At 44.0% G+C, this 21,508-nt stretch overlaps 1 protein-coding gene across 4 annotated transcripts in view; it reads left to right on the top strand.

The window, feature by feature from the left end:
• Positions 1-21,508, top strand: part of LOC140388266 (metabotropic glutamate receptor 7-like) — a 1,207,316-nt gene that overhangs the window by 560,328 nt on the left and 625,480 nt on the right. For all 4 annotated transcript variants that reach the window (XM_072472130.1, XM_072472129.1, XM_072472131.1 and 1 more), the window contains one exon: positions 8,861-8,996. In XM_072472130.1, the coding sequence (XP_072328231.1) occupies positions 8,861-8,996 (136 nt within the window). The remainder of the gene's footprint in view (positions 1-8,860; positions 8,997-21,508) is intronic.

Raw genomic sequence — 21,508 nt, forward strand, 5'->3', positions numbered from 1 at the left:
GAGAGAAAAAAACAATGTTTTATTATTTTTTTTGATTTAGCGTACCCAATTCATTTTTTCCAATTAAGAGGCAATTTAACGTGGCCAATCCACCTACCCTGCACATCTTTGGGTTGGGGGGGTGAAACCCACACAAACATGGGGAGAATGTGCAAACTCCTCACGGACAGTGACCCAGAGCCAGAATTGAACCTGGGACCTCGGCGCCGTGAGACAGCAGTGCTATCACTGAGCCACCGTGCTGCCCGCGAAAAAAACAAATATGAAACAAAATTCACTAACTCCCTTGCTGTAAACTGGAGTAAGTATCATCTAAGAGATTTGGGAGCTCCTGATTTATAAACTGCTCTCTTAGGAGCATTCCGTCCTTCTCCCTGGCTCTATTTAAGGTCTATCTTCCCCAAAGGTTTTCAAAATGCTAAATTGTCTGGCTGTAGGAATGAGCTGCTCTTGTCTGACTTCACTCATGAATCAATGAGGGCCGGTTTAGCTCAGTCGGCTGGTTTGTGATGCAGACTTGTCTGCGTAGATCCAGAAAGAACTTGTAGCGATCGTGTTTGCCTGAGGTACATTTAAAGCTCACATCTGTGGCCAGAACATGATGAATATTGAAATGGAATACCGTCTGTTAGAATCAATAGTTTGCAAGCCATTGAGCAGCACCTCTAAGAGACTTCAAAGAATGTTGCTAAGACTAAAGATTTTGTCTCAAAGTATCTTAGAAGAAAGGAGATCATGATTCCAGCCTTTTCAGTGAGCGGAGCAAACGTGTCAGATGCTAACTCATGATGTTACACCTGAGCTGAGAGAAACTGATGAAGGTGAATTACTTCCAGTTGGAGATTTACTGGCAACAACTGAATTGCACTTCAGGGGATGATCTGGTTCTGAAACAACCGTATATTATTATTCAGCAAGACAGAGGGTGATAGGATCCAGGGTCAGACCGGGCTGGGGGCTCACAATATTTGGGGTGGCAGAGGAGCCGGGAGTGCAGGAGGTGAAAGAGGCCTGAATTCTGGCCTTTGCGTCCCTGGTAGCCCGGCGAAGGATTCTCCTTCAGTGGAAAGATGCGAGGCTCCCAAGCGTGGAATCCTGGATCAGCGATATGGCGGGGTTAATTAAATTGGAGGGTGAAATTCGCCTTGAGAGGGTCGGTACAAGGGTTCTTTAGGCGGTGGCAACCGTTCTTAGACTTTCTGGCAGAACGATAGATATTGGTCAATGGCAGCAGCAGCTCGGGGGGGGGGGGGGTTTACTTTATTTTTGTTTATGTTATTTACACTGGAGGGTCTGAGGGGGTGTATACATCTGTTGTGTTAAGTCGGGGTGTTAATGTTAATTTATTATTTATGTACAGGGGGGAGGGGGGTGGGGGGGTTGGGTTTTTTTTTTAGATTGTGTTTTGTACTTAACCCTGTTGGGTTCTTTTTTCTTTCTCATTTTGTTATTGATATTTTATGAAAACCTTTAATAAAAATTATTTTAAAAAGACAAACAGTTATTCAGCAAGACGAATCTAGCATCATGATGCAGGTAGCTGTATGCCTCCCACGTTTACTTTGACTTTCAAGATGAACTAGCTGGACAAGCGGCTTGATAACCAAAGGACAGAAAATTGTGGCACCAGCTGCATTGCATAAGAAATAAATGTCAGCAATTCATTCGGCTCACACCTTCACGGGAGCCTGCATCCCCAGAGTGCCTGCCAGTCTTTATTGGCCCAGGATGCATAGGCAATTCTTCAGAATTGTCCACAAACACTCTCCAAAGAAAGAGAAAACTGGTGTAACGCCTGAAATAGTCAACCACCAAATCCTGGTTGCAAATCTAGAAGAAATCAGCCTTCACCTCTATTGAAGAACTAGTTGTTTTTGTAATGTCCACTTGTGATGACTGTTTTGTTAGAGTAAATTTCAGTGTTCCATTCTGTGTTTCTGTGTATCGATGTATTTTTGAAATCTGAAATAGATATATAGGGCACGATCTACCCAAATGGGAACAGAGTTCCGTAGAGCGCGTTTAGCCGGGTGTTTCCCAGTGCCCGGAGGACCAAGAAATACTATTGAACTTCCATTCAGGTAGTTACGGGGCCTCAGCAGGGAACTCCCAGACAAGGCCGCACTTAGTCCTGTTTTCTGCATTGAGGAGCTCCGCTCGTCAGAACCTCTCAGTGCAGAAAGAGATCGGGAAGACGCCATTTAAAAATGGCATCCTGATCTCGATCCCTTACGCAACCCTGAACACCTCCAAAGCCTCAGTTCCCACCCCCCACAACTCCCCGCACTTGGGGACCAATCCGCAGAGCGGGAATAATGTCAGCTTGGCACCTTGGCAGTGCCAGTCTGGTACCCTGACAATGCCACCTGAGAATTGCCAGCCAGCACCCAGGTGCCACTATCAGGGTGCCAGGCTGGCAGCACCAAGGTGCCTGGGTGGCACCAGCAGTGCCAGGATGCCACCATGTCCAGATGGCAAGTACATAGGGCCCCTAATCCCCTGAGAGACCCCCACGAGTGCCGTTCCATCTCGCCCCCGTTTTTGGAGACCAGCACTGAACAGCCATCGCCTGAAGTCTAGGCAAGGGGATTAGATCCGATCACCTTGGGTAGGTCATGGGAGTGCATATTAGAGTGAGACTAGCTGTCTTACTCTAATATTCAGATTGCCAAAAGGTGAGCCATCCACAATGGACGTCAATCTCATGAGGCATGGCGAGCTGGGTAGATTTCGGAAGAAGGATCCCTCGGCATCCACCGACTGCCTTACAGCAGCGTTGCGTTGTGTGTGTGTCTCCTGAAAAGTCTGCAAGTTAAAGGTAACTAAAAAAGTAAAAGGTAAAAAAGTCAGGTAAACATATATCAGAAGTTAGCGTTCTGGATTGCACGGAGAACATTCAACACTTTAAAAATATATTCTCTTCATTCATATTGGAAATGCAAATTCACAGGACTGACATCTTAAAATGAGTCTCAGTGGACCCGAGATTGTAGAAATGCAAGACACAAATATTATTCTTCAGTGTTGCTGCGTGCAGGATGTATGTAAATCAGTGATGTGTGATACTCGGTGATGCCGATTCTAACCCATGCTGGAAGGCTGTGCGAGAGACCATGGCTATCCATTGCCCATCAAGTGTAGAGCTGAGAACTGTTGGTTGGCAGTTGCTTTGATCACAAGGTAAAACCTTGTGAAAGATGCAACTATTATTGTCACTTTTGCTGGTGTGCACACAGGCTTTAAACCATCAGTTTACACAACACTGGGTCAAGAGTTAAATGGTTTGGAGATCTAGATGATATGCAAAAAAACATTTGTTTCTGGAATCCTAAGCTGTTATGTATTTTATTATGGGGAACGAAAGTTGGCGTAGAAGCAGGTTACAAATAGATGCTGATCTTCCTCAGGCTTCTGTACACACAACATTCAGGGTTGATGAAGGCCCACCAGTTGAGAAAGAATTAGTGACCGTCATTATTATATTTAGTGGAGGGTAATTTTGTGTTAATATCAGTGAATCATTCAATATTACCTTGATGGTAGTTATGACCAGGTGAGGAGGGGTCCAATGACTCCCCTTTTCTTTCCACTCTTTGTTTGAGCGTGACAAGGTTTGTAAATTTAGACTGTTGCACTTGGCAATTCTGTGAGTGTTTAACAATTTTCGTACTGTGATCATAAAAGAGACACTTGGGCAGGTTTCCTTCAGGTGAACAAAGAAAGAGGTTGCTTTGATTGTAAATCTAGGTAAAATAATAAAGTACACACCACCTTTTACATGCACGCACACACCCAGAGGGCCCACTCAAATTCAGATTCGAAAGAGAGGAAGGATATGTTGAAACAAGAACAGAAAATGCTGGAAAAACTCAGCAAGTCTGGCAGCATTTGTGGGGAGAGAAACAGGGTTCACGTTTCGTGCCCGTATGACTCTTTATCAGAGTTAGAAAGGCTGAGTTTGGTCGACTTGAGAGCGCGTTCAGGATTTCTGCCCCATTCTCTTAACGAGCAATTTTTGTGGTATGTGATAATGGTCTGGGTAGTTGGCTTGTGTGAAATCATCCCGCCCTTGTCAGTTCCCTTGCAGGGGAGGACAGTTCAATCCCCTCCAATTTTCATGAGATTGTGCCCCTTCTGAAAGCAGACATGATTCGTGGCCTCTCAGAGGAGTTGTGAACCACAGGGAACCCCTTTCCAAGCAGGGAACCAAACAAAAACAGTCATCGGTTCCTGGAATTCTTTCATTGATGGGCTTTGAAAAACAAAATAAAACATTCTTTCAGTTACAATAGTCATATGCAGTATTGTAAGCTGGATGTCTTTTACAGCAGTGAATCGGCCTCTATTGCAGTGGTAAACTGACCATACATTGGTTGGCATTGTGCAAGTACTGAGATGCATTAGAATACTTTTCCCATTTGGAAAAGTGCTCTTACGCATTTCAAGCTAAGGAAAACACTGCTTGGGAACAGTAGTGTAGTAATCTGAAGGGGCGGCGCTGTGTTCACCATTTGATTGATTATTTTAAGCAGTTACTTAAGGATTATCTACCCTTGATGTGGTAAGGTAATAAGTGTTCATTCTGACCACTTGATGGGATTTAAACCTTTTGAATGGCTTTTAAGAATTAGAGGATTTTTCAGTATGAAGTGTATTTGAACGGCAGTTCTATTAGACTGTTGGAAGTTCAATATCCATTTGAATATTAGCACGGTAGCATTGTGGATAGCACAATTGCTTCACAGCTTCAGGGTCCCAGGTTTGATTCCGGCTTGGGTCACTGTCTGTGCGGAGTCTGCACATCCTCCCCGTGTGTGCGTGGGTTTCCTCCAGGTGCTCCGGTTTCCTCCCACAGTCCAAAGATGTGCAGATTGGGTGGATTGGCCATGATAAATTGCCCTTAGTGTCCAAAATTGCCCTTAGTGTTGGGTGGGGTTACTGGGTTATGGGGATAGGGTGGAGGTGTTGACCTTGGGTAGGGTGCTCTTTCCAAGAGCCGGTGCAGACTCGATGGGCCGAATGGCCTCCTTCTGCACTGTAAATTCTATGATAATCTATGATTGAAAGATATCCTAAGGTCTTCTCATAGTGGATACTGGCTTAGTGGGTATGGATCATCCTTGATGGGTATGGTGGGAGCGTGGGGAGTACAAGGAGAATGGGGTTATATGGGGCATATGATGAGGCATGGTAAGTTTGAGGAGGCATGGAGGGGCCATGTGAAATATGAGGGGACATAGGGGGGAATGGTAGAATAAAAGGGCATGCAGGGTAATGTGGGGAGCACCAATATTGAACAATACCATGAAGCTGGAGTAGTGATGTTTTGTCACAAATATCTAGTAATATATATGTTTCAGAATATAAGTTTTAATTTTAAAAATTAAAGTTCTAACTGTAGATAAATAGGGCACTTGGTTGACAGGCTGTTAAAACAGCTCTGATGTAAATGCAACTCAAACTAGCCTGATTTTATTGCATTTAAAAGTTGCCTGGTGTTTGGCTTGCAAGGTCAGAGTTGATCTCTAAACTTGTTATGGAACTAGGGAGTTGGAGAAAGAGTTGTAAACGCAATAGGAATACAAATTATCCATATAGATTACAGAATCAAAGAGCTATGTTGAAGGTAAAATCATTTGTTTCTGTTTCTGGTTGAATCATGCCAAAACATGCAAGATTACTACAGAGATAATGATTCAGGATGGATCCTTGCTTAGAGAGTTTTTTATATGATTTATCTGTTTTGACAGGAACAGGCAGTTAGGTTTGGGAACAGATGGAGGGAGTTGTAGCTTTGCTTTGGTTATAGATTGCATCTCACCAGATTGATAGAGCTAACAGGTCAGTCAGTCTGCATTTCAAACAGAGAAAATGTTGACTTCATTGTTCACCATATGAAATATGGCTGGAGCTCAATCTCAATTTGGATTTCATGAGGGGAAAAGCAGCTGGGAGATTTATTCTAGTTTTAAGCTGGTGGAAGAATCCTGCAGTGGTCTCACAGAGCATTGTGGCATAAAGCAGTTTACGGAGTTGATTTGGAAAGCTGTGCAAAGGCAGTTGGAAATCTGCCAGCGATCAGGACAAGGAGCTGAGGTCTATAAGGGAAAAGTTAGAAGGTCACATAGCCAAAGGCTAATGGGAGGACCCTGGAATCTTACAGCTGGAAACCAAAGGGCTGTGGTATACTTTTTGGGTTGAGTCCAATAGATGAACCTTCTTGTAAGATACAAAGGGATTCTTGGAACGGAGGGTGGGGGAGAAAAAAGTAGAACTGAATTCATAGCATATGTATAACTAGCATAAACTAGTGTTCAGTTGTGATGTGGTGATGCCGGCATTGGACTGGGGTGGGCACAGTAAGAAGTCTTACAACACCAGGTTAAAGTCCGGAGATGAAGGAACTATGCTCTGAAAGCTAGTGATTCCAAATAAATGTGTTGGACTCTCACCTAGTGTTAAGTTAATGGCTTTTTTTTTAATGCTAATAAAAAATGATGTTTTTTCTTTAAAAATGTAAAATCTTGTGGCATTGTTCTTCTTTCAGCATTACCGAGCCCTAACCGGATCATAACTAGTCTCAGTATATAATTATGATATGTGAAGGAAGTGATCAAACACCACAGCGGCTCTTAGGTCAGCAGTGACTAATGAGACAAGACTGGTACCTGCACCAAATTTTCAGCAGCCTTGTCCGAAACAAGAGGGCAGCATATTAACATAAACACCATGGATGAAAGAAAGGGTTCAGATTTATGATCGTTCTCGATTTGAAACCGATTAGGTCCCTCACGTCCAATTCTTTTGCTTTAGTTCTGTGGTGCGAGCTCTCTGTTTTTCGACTTCTATTTTTCCTTGCCTCCCTCAGCGAGACCATTTGTGGTTTATGCTTTCAATTACCCAGGCCCCATTCTCTGGGATACCGTCCCTGAACACTTTTGCTTCTTTGCCTTTAAGACCTTCCTTCAAAGCCACATCAGCAGTGTTATAAACCATGAAGACAAAGGCAACTCTAAGACTGGATTAAATCCATGACAGCTAGCAGTGATATTTAGTGATGTGTAATGTGCAACAGGGCTGAGGGGGGACGTATGAACTACAATACAGGAGGAAAGTCTCAGCTTCAATGTGGGAAGGTTGGAGATGGGACGAAGAAGAGAGTATCAGCATGAACCTAGGGCTGAGGGAGGGAAAAGAGTGTTTGGTTGAACTGTAGCACAGTGGTTAGCACTGTTGCTGCACAGCGCCGAGGGCCCGGGTTCAATTAACACAGCAATGAAGTTACTGTGAAAAGTCCCTAGTCGCCACATTCCGGCACCTGTTCGGATACACGGAATGAGAATTCAGAATACCCAAATTACCTAACAGCACGTCTTTCGGGACTTGTGGGAGGAAACTGGAGCACCCGGAGGAAACCCACGCAAACACGGGGAGAATGTGCAGACTCCACACAGACAGTGACCCAAGCCGGGAATCGAACCTGGGACCCTGGTGCTGTGAAGCAACAGTGCTAACCACTGTGCTACCATGCCGCCCATTATTAATTCTTCCAAAGAGCTGCACAAGTGCATTGAGCCAAAAACCTTCCCTTGCACGCTCTAATTCTAGAACTACCTCAAATCTATCTCCGTGGCACATTGCTGATCAAGAGTGGTATCCACCGGGTGTATACTTTCATTCTTGGTGCTGGGGAGCTTTTGTTGAAGAGCTGCATATCACACTGCTCTTGTTCACTTATATTGCTGCACTGTGAAGGGAATATTAAGGAGACAATGGAGTCGATTTTTAGTTGAGGCGCACAATAATGGCACACAATCTTTAGAGTCTGCCAAGACAGTCAGACACCTCACTCATCCAAAGTAGCTGCATGCTGTTTTTTATTGTGTCTCAGGTTACCAAAGGTTTTATCCAAATTTCCTCCCTCAGGATCTTGAAAAGGGCTCTTGATTGTAAAATTCTCTTTAAAGGGGGTCAGTTTTGAGATTGTCTATTGTTAAAGGATCCGGTGCTATGCTTCAGAAGTTATGCTTAAAAGGCGGCTAGGCTACCATTTCAAGCAACCTGTAAATGAGAAGGCCTGACAACTAAAACTATTAGAGGAATGGAGACCCACACTTTAATTTTCATGGCGCCTGTGAATGAGACGGCCGAACAATTTTCAATTATTAGCAGAATGGAGCCCTACAATTTCATTTTCAATCTAGTTCATGAGATTGATTCCAGAGATGAGGGGTTTGCCTTATGAAGAGAGCTTGAGAAGTTTAAGCTTGTACTCTTTCGAGTATAGAAGAAGGAGAGGAGATCTGAGTGAGGTATTTCAGATGATAAAAGGTATTGACAAAGTGGATATGGGCCAGCTGCTTCCTCTTGTGGGGCAATGTAGAATAAGAGGTCATAGCTTTAGGATAAGGGGTAGCGGATTTAACACAGAGATGAGGAAAAATTATTTCAAAGGCTTTGTGAATCTGTGGAATTCACTACCCCAGAGTGAGGTGGATGCCGGGACATTGAATAAATTTAAAGAGCAGATAGACTGATTTTTAATTTGTAATGTGTTAGACGTTTATGAAGAATGGGCAGGAAAGTGGAGTTGAGGCCGAGATGAGATCAGCAATGATCGTATTGAATGGTGGAGCAGGCTTGAAGGGCTGAATTATCTAATCCTGCTCCTAGTTCTTATGTCCTTATTTTAACTTCAATCAGAAGAAAGCTATAAACATGCAAACACAACCAAAAGAATCTGCTTCAGGTGTGTGGAATAGTAAAAAAATGATATGCCCAATGCAGAGTTAATGATGGATACTTCTACCTGTACGTTTATTCTATTCATCTGTTGAATATTCTTTTTCACATCTCATAGGTGGGATTTGTATTGCTCAGTCTTTGAAAATCCCAGCGGACCCCAAAAGAGCAGACTATGATCGGATCATCAAGAGCCTTTTGGACACACCCGGTGTTCGTGGTGTAATCATTTTTGCCAATGAAGATGACATCAGGTAAGTGAGTCAACACAAACAAACTTTCTCAGTTCTGGATATTGGTTTCTTCACTTATTTCTAACGGGCCGACAAATAATATATGAATAATTAAAGAAGGATTACATGAGATGTTACAGACAGTTCACTGTTTTAAATGAAAGCTCAGGGCATTCTGGGGGGGGGAGGGTGAACAGCCAACTGTCGTGGTGCACATAGGCACAAACGATATAGGTAAAAAACGGGACGAGGTCCTTCAAGCTGAATTTAGGGAGCTAGGAGTTAAACTAAAAAGTAGGACCTCAAAGGTAGTAATCTCAGGATTTCTACCAGTGCCACGAGCTAGTCAGAGTAGGAATGTCAGGATAGAGAGGATGAATGCGTGGCTTGAGAGATGGTGCAAGAGGGAGGGATTCAAATTCCTGGGACATTGGAACCGGTTCTGGGGGAGGTGGGACCAGTACAAACCGGACGGTCGGCACCTGGGCAGGACTGGAACTAATGTCCTGGGGGGGGGGGGGTGTTTGCTAGAGCTGTTGGGGAGAGTTTAAACTAATGTGGCAGGGGGATGGGAACCGTTGCAGGAAGTTGGAAGGTAGTAAAACAGGGACAGAAATAAAAGGCAGTAAGGGGGAAAGTGTAAGGCAGAGAAGTCATAGTCAAAAATCAAAAAGGGCGACAGTACAAGGTACAGTGCCTGAGAGGAGCTCAGTGAATAGGACCAGGAATACTAAAAGAAATAAAATGGGAAGTGAAAACATTAATGGGAAGCAACGCGGCAGGTTGTTACATGAAGATATGGGTTCAACGACAAGGAAAATTAGGAGAAAGGTTAAGAGGAAATATAACTTAGGAGAAGTTACTGATCGACGTGTTAAGATTCAGAACAGAGGTAAAAAAGCCAACATAAGTGTACTTTACCTGAATGCTCGTAGTATTTGGAATAAGGTAAATGAGTTGATGGCGCAAATCATCGTGAATGACTATGATTTAGTGGCCATTACTGAAACATGGTTAAAGGATGGTCACGACTGGGAGTTAAATATCCGAGGGTATCAAACTTTTCGGAAGGACAGAGTGGATGGTAAGGGAGGTGGTGTAGCTCTGTTATTTAAGGATGACATCCGGGCAACAGTAAGGGATGACATCGGTGCTATGGAGGATAAGGTTGAATCCATTTGGGTGGAAATCAGGAATAGTAAGGCAAAAAAGTCACTGATAGGAGTAATCTATAGGCCACCAAATAGTAACATTATGGTGGGGCAGGCAATAAACAAAGAAATAACAGATGCATGTAGAAATGGTACAGCAGTTATCATGGGGGATTTTAATCTACATGTTGATTGGTTTAACCAGGTCGGTCAAGGCAGCCTTGAGGAGGAGTTTATAGAATGTATTTGTGATAGTTTCCTAGAACAGTATGTAATGGAACCTACGAAGGAACAAGCGGTCCTAGATCTGGTCCTGTGTAATGAGACAGGATTGATTCAGGATCTCATAGTTAGGGATCCTCTCGGAAGGAGCGATCACAATATGGTGGAATTTAAAATACAGATGGAGGGTGAGAAGGTAAAATCAAGCACTAGTGTTTTGTGCATAAACAAAGGAGATTACAATGGGGTGAGAGAAGAATTCATTAAGGTAGACTGGGAGCAAAGACTTTATAGTGAAACAGTTGAGGAACAGTGGAGAACCTTCCAAGTGATTTTTCACAGTGCTCAGCAAACGTTTATACCAACAAAAAGGAAGGATGGTAAAAAGAGGGAAAATCGACCGTGGATATCTAAGGAAATAAGGGAGAGTATCAAATTGAAGGAAAAAACATACAAAGTAGCAAAGATCAGCGGGAGACTAGAGGACTGGGAAATATTTAGGGGGCAACAGAAAGCTACTAAAAAAGCTATAAAGAAGAGTAAGATAGATTATGAGAGTAAACTTGCTCAGAATATAAAAACAGATAGTAAAAGTTTCTACAAATACATAAAACAAAAAAGAGTGGCTAAGGTAAATATTGGTCCTTTAGAGGATGAGAAGGGAGATTTAATAATGGGAGATGAGGAAATGGCTGAGGAACTGAACAGGTTTTTTGGGTCGGTCTTCACAGTGGAAGACACAAATAACATGCCAGTGACTGATGGAAATGAGGCTATGACAGGTGAGGACCTTGAGAGGATTGTTATCACCAAGGAGGTAGTGATGGGCAAGCTAATGGGGCTAAAGGTAGACAAGTCTCCTGGACCTGATGGAATGCATCCCAGAGTGCTAAAAGAGATGGCTAGGGAAATTGCAAATGCACTAGTGATAATTTACCAAAATTCACTAGACTCTGGGGTAGTCCCGGCGGATTGGAAATTAGCAAATGTGGCACCACTGTTTAAGAAAGGAGGAAGGCAGAAAGCGGGTAATTATAGGCCAGTTAGCTTAACTTCGGTAGTAGGGAAGATGCTGGAATCTATCATCAAGGAAGAAATAGCAAGGCATCTGGATGGAAATTGTCCCATTGGGCAGACGCAGCATGGATTCATAAAGGGCAGGTCGTGTCTAACTAATTTAGTGGAATTTTTTGAGGACATTAACAGTGCGATAGATAACGGGGAGCCAATGGATGTGGTATATCTGGATTTCCAGAAAGCCTTTGACAAGGTGCCACACAAAAGGTTGTTGCATAAGATAAAGATGCATGGCATTAAGGGGAAAGTAGTAGCATGGATAGAGGATTGGTTAATTAATAGAAAGCAAAGGGTGGGGATTAATGGGTGTTTCTCTGGTTGGCAATCAGTAGCTAGTGGTGTCCCTCAGGGATCAGTGTTGGGCCCACAACTGTTCACAATTTACATAGATGATTTGGAGTTGGGGACCAAGGGCAATGTGTCCAAGTTTGCAGACGACACTAAGATAAGTGGTAAAGCAAAAAGTGCAGAGGATACTGGAAGTCTGCAGAGGGATTTGGATAGGCTAAGTGAATGGGCTAGGGTCTGGCAGATGGAATACAATGTTGACAAATGTGTGGTTACCCATTTTGGTAGGAATAACAGCAAAATGGATTATTATTTAAATGATAAAATATTAAAACATGCTGCTGTGCAGAGAGACCTGGGTGTGCTAGTGCATGAGTTGCAAAAAGTTGGTTTACAGGTGCAACAGGTGATTAAGAAGGCAAATGGAATTTTATCCTTCATTGCTAGAGGGATGGAGTTTAAGACTAGGGAGGTTCTGCTGCAATTGTATAAGGTGTTAGTGAGGCCACACCTGGAGTATTGTGTTCACTTTTGGTCTCCTTACTTGAGAAAGGACGTACTGGCACTGGAGGGTGTGCAGAGGAGATTCACTAGGTTAATCACAGAGCTGAAGGGGTTGGATTATGAGGAGAGGTTGAGTAGACTGGGACTGTACTCGTTGGAATTTAGAAGGATGAGGGGGGATCTTATAGAAACATATAAGATTATGAAGGGAATAGATAGGATAGATGCGGGCAGGTTGTTTTCACTGGCGGGTGAAAGCAGAACTAGGGGGCCTAGCCTCAAAATAAGGGGAAGTAGATTTAGGACTGAGTTTAGGAGGAACTTCTTCACCCAAAAGGTTGTGAATCTATGGAATTCCTTGCCCAGTGAAGCAGTAGAGGCTCCTTCATTAAATGTTTTTAAGATAAAGATAGATAGTTTTTTGAAGAATAAAGGGATTAAGGGTTATGGTGTTCGGGCCGGAAAGTGGAGCTGAGTCCACAAAAGATCAGCCATGATCTCATTGAATGGTGGAGCAGGCTGGAGGGGCCAGATGGCCTACTCCTGCTTCTAGTTCTTATGTGCTTATGTTCTAATCCATATTTGTTCACAAAAAGGGATTAGAGTTCTGGAGATTTTCAAGCACTCTAGAAGAATAAGACTTAAAGTCGGGGTTTGGAAATTGGTGGATTGTAAGGGGGCAAAAGTATAAGCTAAGGAACAATCATATTTGGCCTTTGGGTAATGCCAGCTTGATGGGCTGAATGTCCCTGAATCCTCCCTTTGAAATTCCGAGAACTGGGACAAACTGAGACATTTGTGTGAATGAGGATGTGGGCAGCAACATTCTGAGTGAGTTGATGAATGCAATGTTGAGGCAGGGAAGTCAGGAGAAAATGAGCAAAGTCCGTCACTAAGTTAATGAAGGCCTGGTTTAAGAGGTTTCATATGAATCTGTGAAAGTGGAAAAGGAAACAAAAGGCCTACGGTCCATTAATTTGACCCAGCGCTTAAAATTGTGATGTCTTCATTTCAAGGGGTGGTCGGGGTTGAAACGAGCACTGATGTAGAGGTGGAATGGTACAGGAGGATTGTGGTCATGTTACTGGATTATTAATCCAGAGGCCCAGACGAACAGTCTGGAGACATGAGATCACCAGAGCAGAACACTGATATATAGTCAGAAGTGAGTGATCCTTGGAGCCCTCAACATTATGTCTGAACCCATAAATTCTCAAGGCATCAGGCCAAGCTAAGGCAAAGAAGTATCCTGTTGATTGTTACTGACTCCCCTCCTTCAGCTGATGAATCTGAATTCTTCCATGTTGAGAACAATTTGCAGCAGCACTACCAAAGTGACAGGATGTACTGTGGGTCGGGGTGTTCAATGGCCATCTCCAAGGGTAGCTTTGTAGCACCACTACCAATTGATATGGCCAAGATCTGAAGGATTGCGCCTGCAGCAGATGGTGAGAGTAAAGGCTACTTGGCCTCATCTTCACCAATCTACATGTTGCAGAAACATCTGCCCATGACATTATGGTAGGTTCAACCACTGCCAATTCAGTTCACTCCGTTTGATAGCAAGAAACAACTATGCACACTAAATGCAGAAAAGGCCGTGGGCCCTAGCAACATGTCTGCGATAGTGTTGAAGGCTTGTGTGCCAGAAATAGTTTTTTCTTGAGCTAAGCTGTTCTAGAACAGCTAAAATATTGGCAACCACCGGATAAAATATAAAATTGCCTGGCTTTGTCCTGTCCATAAAAAGCAGGACCAATTCCAACAGGCCATCTCGGCAGCCTATTCTCAATCATGAGCAAAGTGATGGAAGGTGTCAGTGACCTTGCTGTCAGGTGGCACTTATTCACCATAACCTGCTCACCAATTCTCCATTTGGCTTCAGACCTCATTGAAACCTTGATCTAAACGTGAACTCAAGGGCTGAATTCAAGAGATGAGCTGAGAGTACATCCCCTGACAGTAAAGTAGTAATTAGTCGAATGTGGCATCAAGGAGCCCCAATTAAATTGATGTCAATAAGAATTGTGGGGGCAAGCCAGGGTTGGAATCATACCCGGCACAAAGGAAAATGATTGTGGTTGTTGGAGGTCAATCATTTCAGTCTCAGGACAGCATTGCAGATGTTCCTCGGGGTTCTGTCCAAGGCCCAACCCTCTTCAGCTGTTTCATCAATGACCTTAACTCCATTATATGGCAAGGGCCAATCAATGACCATCTCCAACAAGGGAGTCTAACCATATCCCCTGGACATTCAATGCAGCGTCATTATCAAATCCCTCCGTATTAACAGCCTAGAAGGTACCATTGACCAGGAACTGAACTCGTCACATACAAACTGTAACTAGAAGAGCAGTTCACAGGCTGGAGATTCTGTGGTGAGTGACTCACCTCTTGGCTCCCCAAGGCCTGTCCACCATCTACAATGCACAAGTCAGGAATACTCTTCACTTATCTCCAACAGGACTCAAAAAGCTCAACACCATCTCTGAGAAAGCAGCCCGATTGCTTGGTACCCTATCCGCCACTCTCTCCACCACCGGCTACGGTGTTTGTCATCTACAAGCTGTGCTGCAGGAACTCACCAAGGCTTCTCTGACAGCTCCTTCCAATTCTACAAACTTATGGCGACAGGAGCTGTTCTGAGGTTGGGTATTCTGTAGTGAGTCACTCACCACATCAGTCCCCCAAACCTTCCCATTACCTAGAATGCACAAGTCAGGATTGTGCATCACAATATACTTCAGTTAGTTGCAGGAGTGCAGCACCAATTGTCTCTTCACCATTGCTGGGTTAACATTTTGGAACTGTCTACCTAATAGCACTGTGGAATACCTTCACCAGACAACTGCGACAGCTCAATAAGGTTTCTCACCACCACCTACTTACAGGTAATTGAGGATGAATAGTATGCGCTGGCCTTGCTTAACAACATCCCACGATTGAACACATTTTTTTTGGTGATGGGGTGACAATGTGGGCAGCTGTTGTGTTCAAGGTTGAACTGTATGCCAAGTTAGGTAGCGTGAATTCAACCTGCTTATGCGAGTAAATTTCTCCCATATGGTTAATCCTTAAAATAGTTTGTCACATCCAAAGATGTTATTCTTGTGAGTAGGCTGTATCTGACACCTTACTGTAGGATAATTCTAGTTCATTTTAATGTCCTTATATTAGGAAAGTTGAGACGGCTTGTTGTTAATCATAGATCTGCATTTAATTGAGAGGCAGTTATGTACTACTATGAGCAAAGCTATATTGTTGGACATGGAGTATTCAGGAATGAAGATAGTTAACAAAAGGGTTCTATTTGTACATTGAACAATGAGTTCACACTGCACAATGTAAGGTTACGGTTTGTGAAGTTTAATTGTATGAAAACACGATGGCCAATTTGATGAATAGTGGCAAGCTTCTCTTGCCGGCAATGTTTATTGAGTCATTTTAAGCCTGTTTTTAAAAAATGCATTTTTACAGGATGTCAGCTTTGCTGGCTAGGCCAACATTTGTTGTCCATCCCTAAAGCCTTGAGAAGGTAGTGGGGAGCTGGATTCTTGAACCACTGTAGTCCATGTGGTGTAGGTACACCCCCCACTGTGATGTTAGGGAGGGATTTCCAGGATGTTCCCCCAGCGGCAGTGAAGGAATGGTGATATATTTCCAAGTCAGTATGGTGAGTGACTTGGAAATGAACTTCCAGGTGGTGGGGTTCCCAGGTATTTACTTCTCTTGTCCTTCTAGCTGGTAGTGGTTGTGGTTTTGGAATGTGCTGCCTAGGGAGCCTTGGAGATGTTCCTACAGTGCATTTTGTAGGTGGTACATACGGCTGCTACTGTGCATCAGTATTGGAAGGAGTGAATATTTGTGGAAGGGGTGCCAATCAAGTGGGCTGCTTTGTCCTGGATAGTGTCAAGCTTCTTGTGTGCTGTTGGGGTTGCACTCATCCAGACAAGTGGAGAGTATTCCATCACACTCCTGACTTGTGCCTTGTAGATGGTGGACAGACTTTGGAGAGTCATGAGGTGAGTTACTGGCCAAATGATTCTGAGCCTCTGACCTGCTCTTTTTTTACGAGTCCAGTTCAGTTTCTGGTCAATGGTAGCCCCCAGGATGTTGATAGTGGGGGATTCAGTGGTGACAATGCCATTGAATGTCAAGGGGAGATTGATTCATTATCTCTTACTAGAGGTGGTCGTTGCTTGGCACTTTTGTGGCACAAATGTAATTTACCACTGGTCAGCCCAGCCTGAATATTGTCCAGGTCTTGCTGCATTTGCATGTGGACTGCTTCAGTGTCTGAGGAGTCCCGAATGGTGCTGAACATTGTGCAACCATCAGCGAACATCCCCACAGCTGATCTTATGTTGGAAGGAAGGGCATTGATGAAGCAGCTGAAGGTAGTTGGGCCTACGACGCTACCCTGAGGAACTCCAGCAGTGATATCCCAGAACTGAGATGCCTGACTTCAAACCATCACAACCATTTTCCTTTGTGCCAAGTATGACTCCAACCAGCGGAGAATTTTCCCCCTGATTTCCATTGACTCCAGTTTTTCTCAGGTTTCTTGATGTCATACTCAATCAAATGCTGCCTTGATGTCAAGGGCAGTCACTCTCACCTCACCTCTGGAGTTCAGCTCTTCTCTCCATGTTTAAACCAAGGCTGTGATGAGGTCAGGAGCTGAGTGACCCTGGCGGAACCCAAACTGAGAATCAGTGAGCAGTTTATTGCTAAGCAAGTGCTACTTGATAGCACTTTTAATGATCCCTTCCAAGATTGGACAAATTAGGCTTGTTCTCCTTGGAGCAGAGAAGATTAAGAGGTGACCTTATTGAGATGAGGAGAAACGTCTTTACTCAGAGAGTTGCTGGGGTTTGGAATGTGTTGCCTGGGAGAGTGGTGGAGGTGGATTCCATAGGAGGTTTCAAAAAGAGCGAGATATATATTTGAAAGTGATGAATTTAGAGGGCTATGGAGATAGGGCTGGGGAATGGGACTAGCTAGGTTGCTCTTTTGGGAGCTATAATGTGGAGACGCCGGCGTTGGACTGGGATGAGTACAGTAAGAAGTCTTACAACACCAGATTAAAGTCCAACAGTCTGTAAAGACTTAATTACCTGCAAATGTTCGCATTCTAAGCATTGTCTGGCATCTTTGAATTTGTCTATATATATGTTTCTGGAACATACCTCTTCATTCACCTGAGGAAGGAGCAGTGCTCCGAAAGCTAGTGACATCGAAACAAACCTGTTGGACTTTAACCTGGTGTTGTAAGACTTCTTACTTTTGGGAGCTGGTGCCGACACGATGGGCCGAATGTCCTACTTCTGTGCTGTAAATAACAAACTAACTTTTATGATGATTGAGAGTAGATTGAAAGGATGGCATTTGGCCTGTTTGAATTTGTCCTGCTTTTTGTGTACAGGAACAACCGGGCAATTTCCACATTGCTGGGTAGATGCCAGTGTTTTGTAGTTGTTACTGGTACTGGATAGGGGAAAGTTTTGATGCACAAGTCTTCAGTACTATTGCCGGAATATTGTTAGAGCCCACAGCCTTTGCAGTATCCAGTGCCTTCAGCTGTTTCTTGATATCACAAGGAATAAATTGAATTGGCTGAAGACTGGCATCTGTGATGCCGGGAACTTTGGGAGGACACCGAAGTGGATCATCCACGCGGCACTTCTGGCTGACGATTCTTGGCTTGCCTTTTGCAATGGTGTGCTGGGCTCCTCCATGATTGATGTTGGGGATATTTGCGGAACCTCCTGCTCCTCCAGTGAGTTGTTTAATTGACCATGGCCGTTCACCACTGGATGTGGCAGGACTACAGAGCTTCAATCTGATCCTTTGGTTATGGGATCGTTCAGCTCTGTCTATTGCTTGTTGCTTATGTTGTTTGGCAAGCAAGTAGTAGCTTCATCAAGTTGACACTTCACTTTTAGATATGCTTGGTGTTGCTCCTGGCATGCTCTCCTGCACTCTTCATTGAACCTAGGTTCATCCCCTGGATTGGTGGTAATGGTAGAGTGGGGAATATTCCGGGTTACGAAGTTACAGATTGTGGTTGAGTACAATTCTGCTGCTAATGGCCCACAGCACCTCATGGATGCCTCGTCTTGGATTTCTAGATCTGTTCTGAATCTATCCCATTTTTCACAATGTTTGTGCCACACAACATGATGGAGGATATCCTCAATGTGAGAACGGGACTTAGTCTCCACAAGGACTGTGCGGTGGTCACTTCTACCGGTAATGTCATGGACAGTTGCATCTGCAGCAAGCAGATTGGTGAGGATGAAATCAAGTATGTTTTTCCCTCTTGTTGGGTCCCTCACCACCTGTCACAGACCCAGTCCAGCAGCTCTGTCCTTTAGCACTCGGCCAGCTCGGTCAGTAGTGATACTACCAAGCCACTCTTGATGATGGACATTGAAGTCCCCCACCCAGAGTATATTTTGTGCTCTTGCCACCCTCAGTGCTTCCTCCAAGTGGTTTTCAACATGGAGAAGTGCTGATTCATCCACTGACGGTGGATGGTACATGGCAATCAGCGTGAGGTTGTGGGCAACCTCCTAACTGCATACTACTGTGCCGTCACCTCTGCTAGGTCTGGGACAGGGCGTATCAGGGATGGTGATAGTGATTATCTGTAAGGTATGATTCCGTGAGCATGAATATGTCAGGCTGTTGTTTGACTAGTCTGTGAGACAGCTCTCACAATTTTGGCACAAGACCCCAGTTGCCAGTAATGGACTTTGCAGGGTCGACAGGGTCAGGTTTGCCATTGCCGTTTCCAGTGCCTGGACAGATGCGTGGTGGCCCATCCTTTTTCTTTCCTTTTTCTTTACTTTGTAGCGGTTTTGGTATAACTGAGTGGCATTTAAGAGTCAATCACATTGCTATGGATCTGGAATCACATGTTGGCCAATGATCAGCTGAAGATTTCCTTCCCTAAAGGACATGAGTGGACCAGTTGGGTTTTTACGGCAATCGTAAATGGTTTAATGGTCATCATTAGACTTTTAATTCTAGATATTTATTGGATTCAAATTTCATCATCACCAGCATGGTGGGATTTGAACTTTGGCCCCCAGACTATTACTCTGGATTATCAGTCCAGTGACAGCACCGTTAAGCCACTGCCTCCCCCTGGCAGTAAAGTCACGTTGACCATGATTTTATTGTCTACTGCCCATATTTCCAGTTCAGCATTTTACTTTAGTTAGGCCCGAAAACTTAAATTTTTAGCTACACAATTCTAAAAGTAAGGGCATGAGTAAATTCCTGCCTCAGCTCCGTCTGGCCAGCCACACCACAGAAACTCAAACTTACCCCTATCTCACCAAGAATTAGACTTTTATACCTACATTGAAGAAAAAGACCATGCGAGTGAGCCAAAGAGAAGAACAGTTCCCAAAAGACAACTGAGAGTATCCAAGAGTTGACCATGAAGAGTTATATTCCACCAGTTGTCGACATTGAATCCTTGTGTTGGAACTGGAGAGCATAAATATATTTTTCAAAGTCTTAATTTGCTGTAGCCAAAGATAAAAATTGGTTGGCTGCCACAAAATTAAGGGGGGGGGGGGAATAAATATCACAAAAATGCAGTACTTCCTTTAATGTACTTTATTAAGAGGGTTAAAAGCAAATTACTGCGGATGCTGGAATCTGAAACCAAAGAGAAAATGCTGGAAATTCTCAGCAGGTCTGGCAGCATCAGTAGGGAGAGAAAAGAGCTAATGTTTCGAGTCCAGATGACCCTGCGTCAAAGCTAAAGACAGAGAAAGTGGGAAATATTTATACTGTGGAGTGAGAATGAAAGATGAATCATTGCCACAGAAAACCCAGGGAAACCGGGTGCTAATAGCCACAGAAATCATGGGGAAAGAGTGCTAATGGCAGTCCCCAGAGAGAAGAAAAAATGTGAAAGGCCGAACAGCAGAGAAACTAACATCAGAGGATAAACTGTGACAGGTGTAAATGTGGGGGGAGGGGAAGAGGGAAGCAAAGGGGAGAAAGGGTAAGGAAAGGTGAATAAGATCGGGGGAGGGGGGGTTAAATATATATAAAGAAAGACAAGAGAGAAAGAAATGGTAAAAGACTGTTAAAATGAAATAGGATGAAAACAAATGGGTCGAGGTGGGGTAGAGCTAATCATCTGAAGTTGTTGGATTCGATGTTGAGACCGGAAGGCTGTAGTGTGCCTAACCGGAAGATGTGATGTTGTTCCTCCAGTGTGTGTTATTAAGAGGGTTGGTCCCAGTTACGGAGGGATTTTCTTATGAAGAGCGGTTGAGTAGGTTGGGACTGTACTCATTGGAGTTTAGAAGAATGAGAGGCCGGCATTATTGAGACATATAGGATTCTCAGGGGACTTGACAAGGTAGCTGCTGAGAGGAGGTTTCCTCTTTCGGAAGAATCTAGCATCAGAGAGCATAATCTCAGAGGAAGGGTTTGCCCATTTAAGTCAGAAATGAGGAGGGATTTCTCAGAGGGTAGTGAATCTGTGGAATTTTTTTACCACAGAGAGCTGTAGAGGCTGGGTCGTTAAGTGTATTCAAGGCTGAGATGGACAAATTTTTCATCAGTAGGGTAAGCAATGGTTATGGGGATAAGGCAGGAAAGTGAAGTTGATGATTATCATATCAGACTAGCCATGACATTATTGAATGGCGGAGCAGTCTCGATGGGCTGAATGGCCTACTTCTGCTCCAATGTCTTATGGTCTAAGATGAACTCATTGATTATTGTGACTGATGATGGATGGTCCAAATCAGGCCACCTTCAGCTCAAAGTTGGGGTTAACCATTTGGGAGGCTTAGGTCCCCACTGCATGGGGTTACTCACAGTGATGTCCCCCAAATTGGTCAATTAGTGGTGGAAGAACTTTCAAAATTGGCAGGAGGTGAAGAGAGAGAGGGTGCCTTCAACTTGAGGCGCCCTCTCGCCAACGTTTTAAAACTTTCCATTTAAAAATAGCCTCTGCACCTGGGCCACCACCTGGCAACGGGCTACAGTTAGAGCCAGGCAGGTGGGAAAGCCTGAAAGACTGCCTAGAGCACTGCCCCCCTTGTCTACCTCTGGGAAGGTCCCCACCAGGTAACTCGTGTGGTCCCCAATATCTCATGGGACCTGGAGAGAAACTGGAAATTCTAATTGGTCTCTGACAATAGGCAGAGTGGCCATTGAACCCCCTTCATTGGCTACCTACTCTTGGCTGGCAGGGAGCCCTACCAACCCCCATCCTCAACTCTGGGAAAATGGCCCTCGGGTATTATGGTGCCA

Source organism: Scyliorhinus torazame, chromosome 13 (genome assembly GCF_047496885.1).
Source record: "Scyliorhinus torazame isolate Kashiwa2021f chromosome 13, sScyTor2.1, whole genome shotgun sequence".
NCBI lineage: Eukaryota > Metazoa > Chordata > Chondrichthyes > Carcharhiniformes > Scyliorhinidae > Scyliorhinus > Scyliorhinus torazame.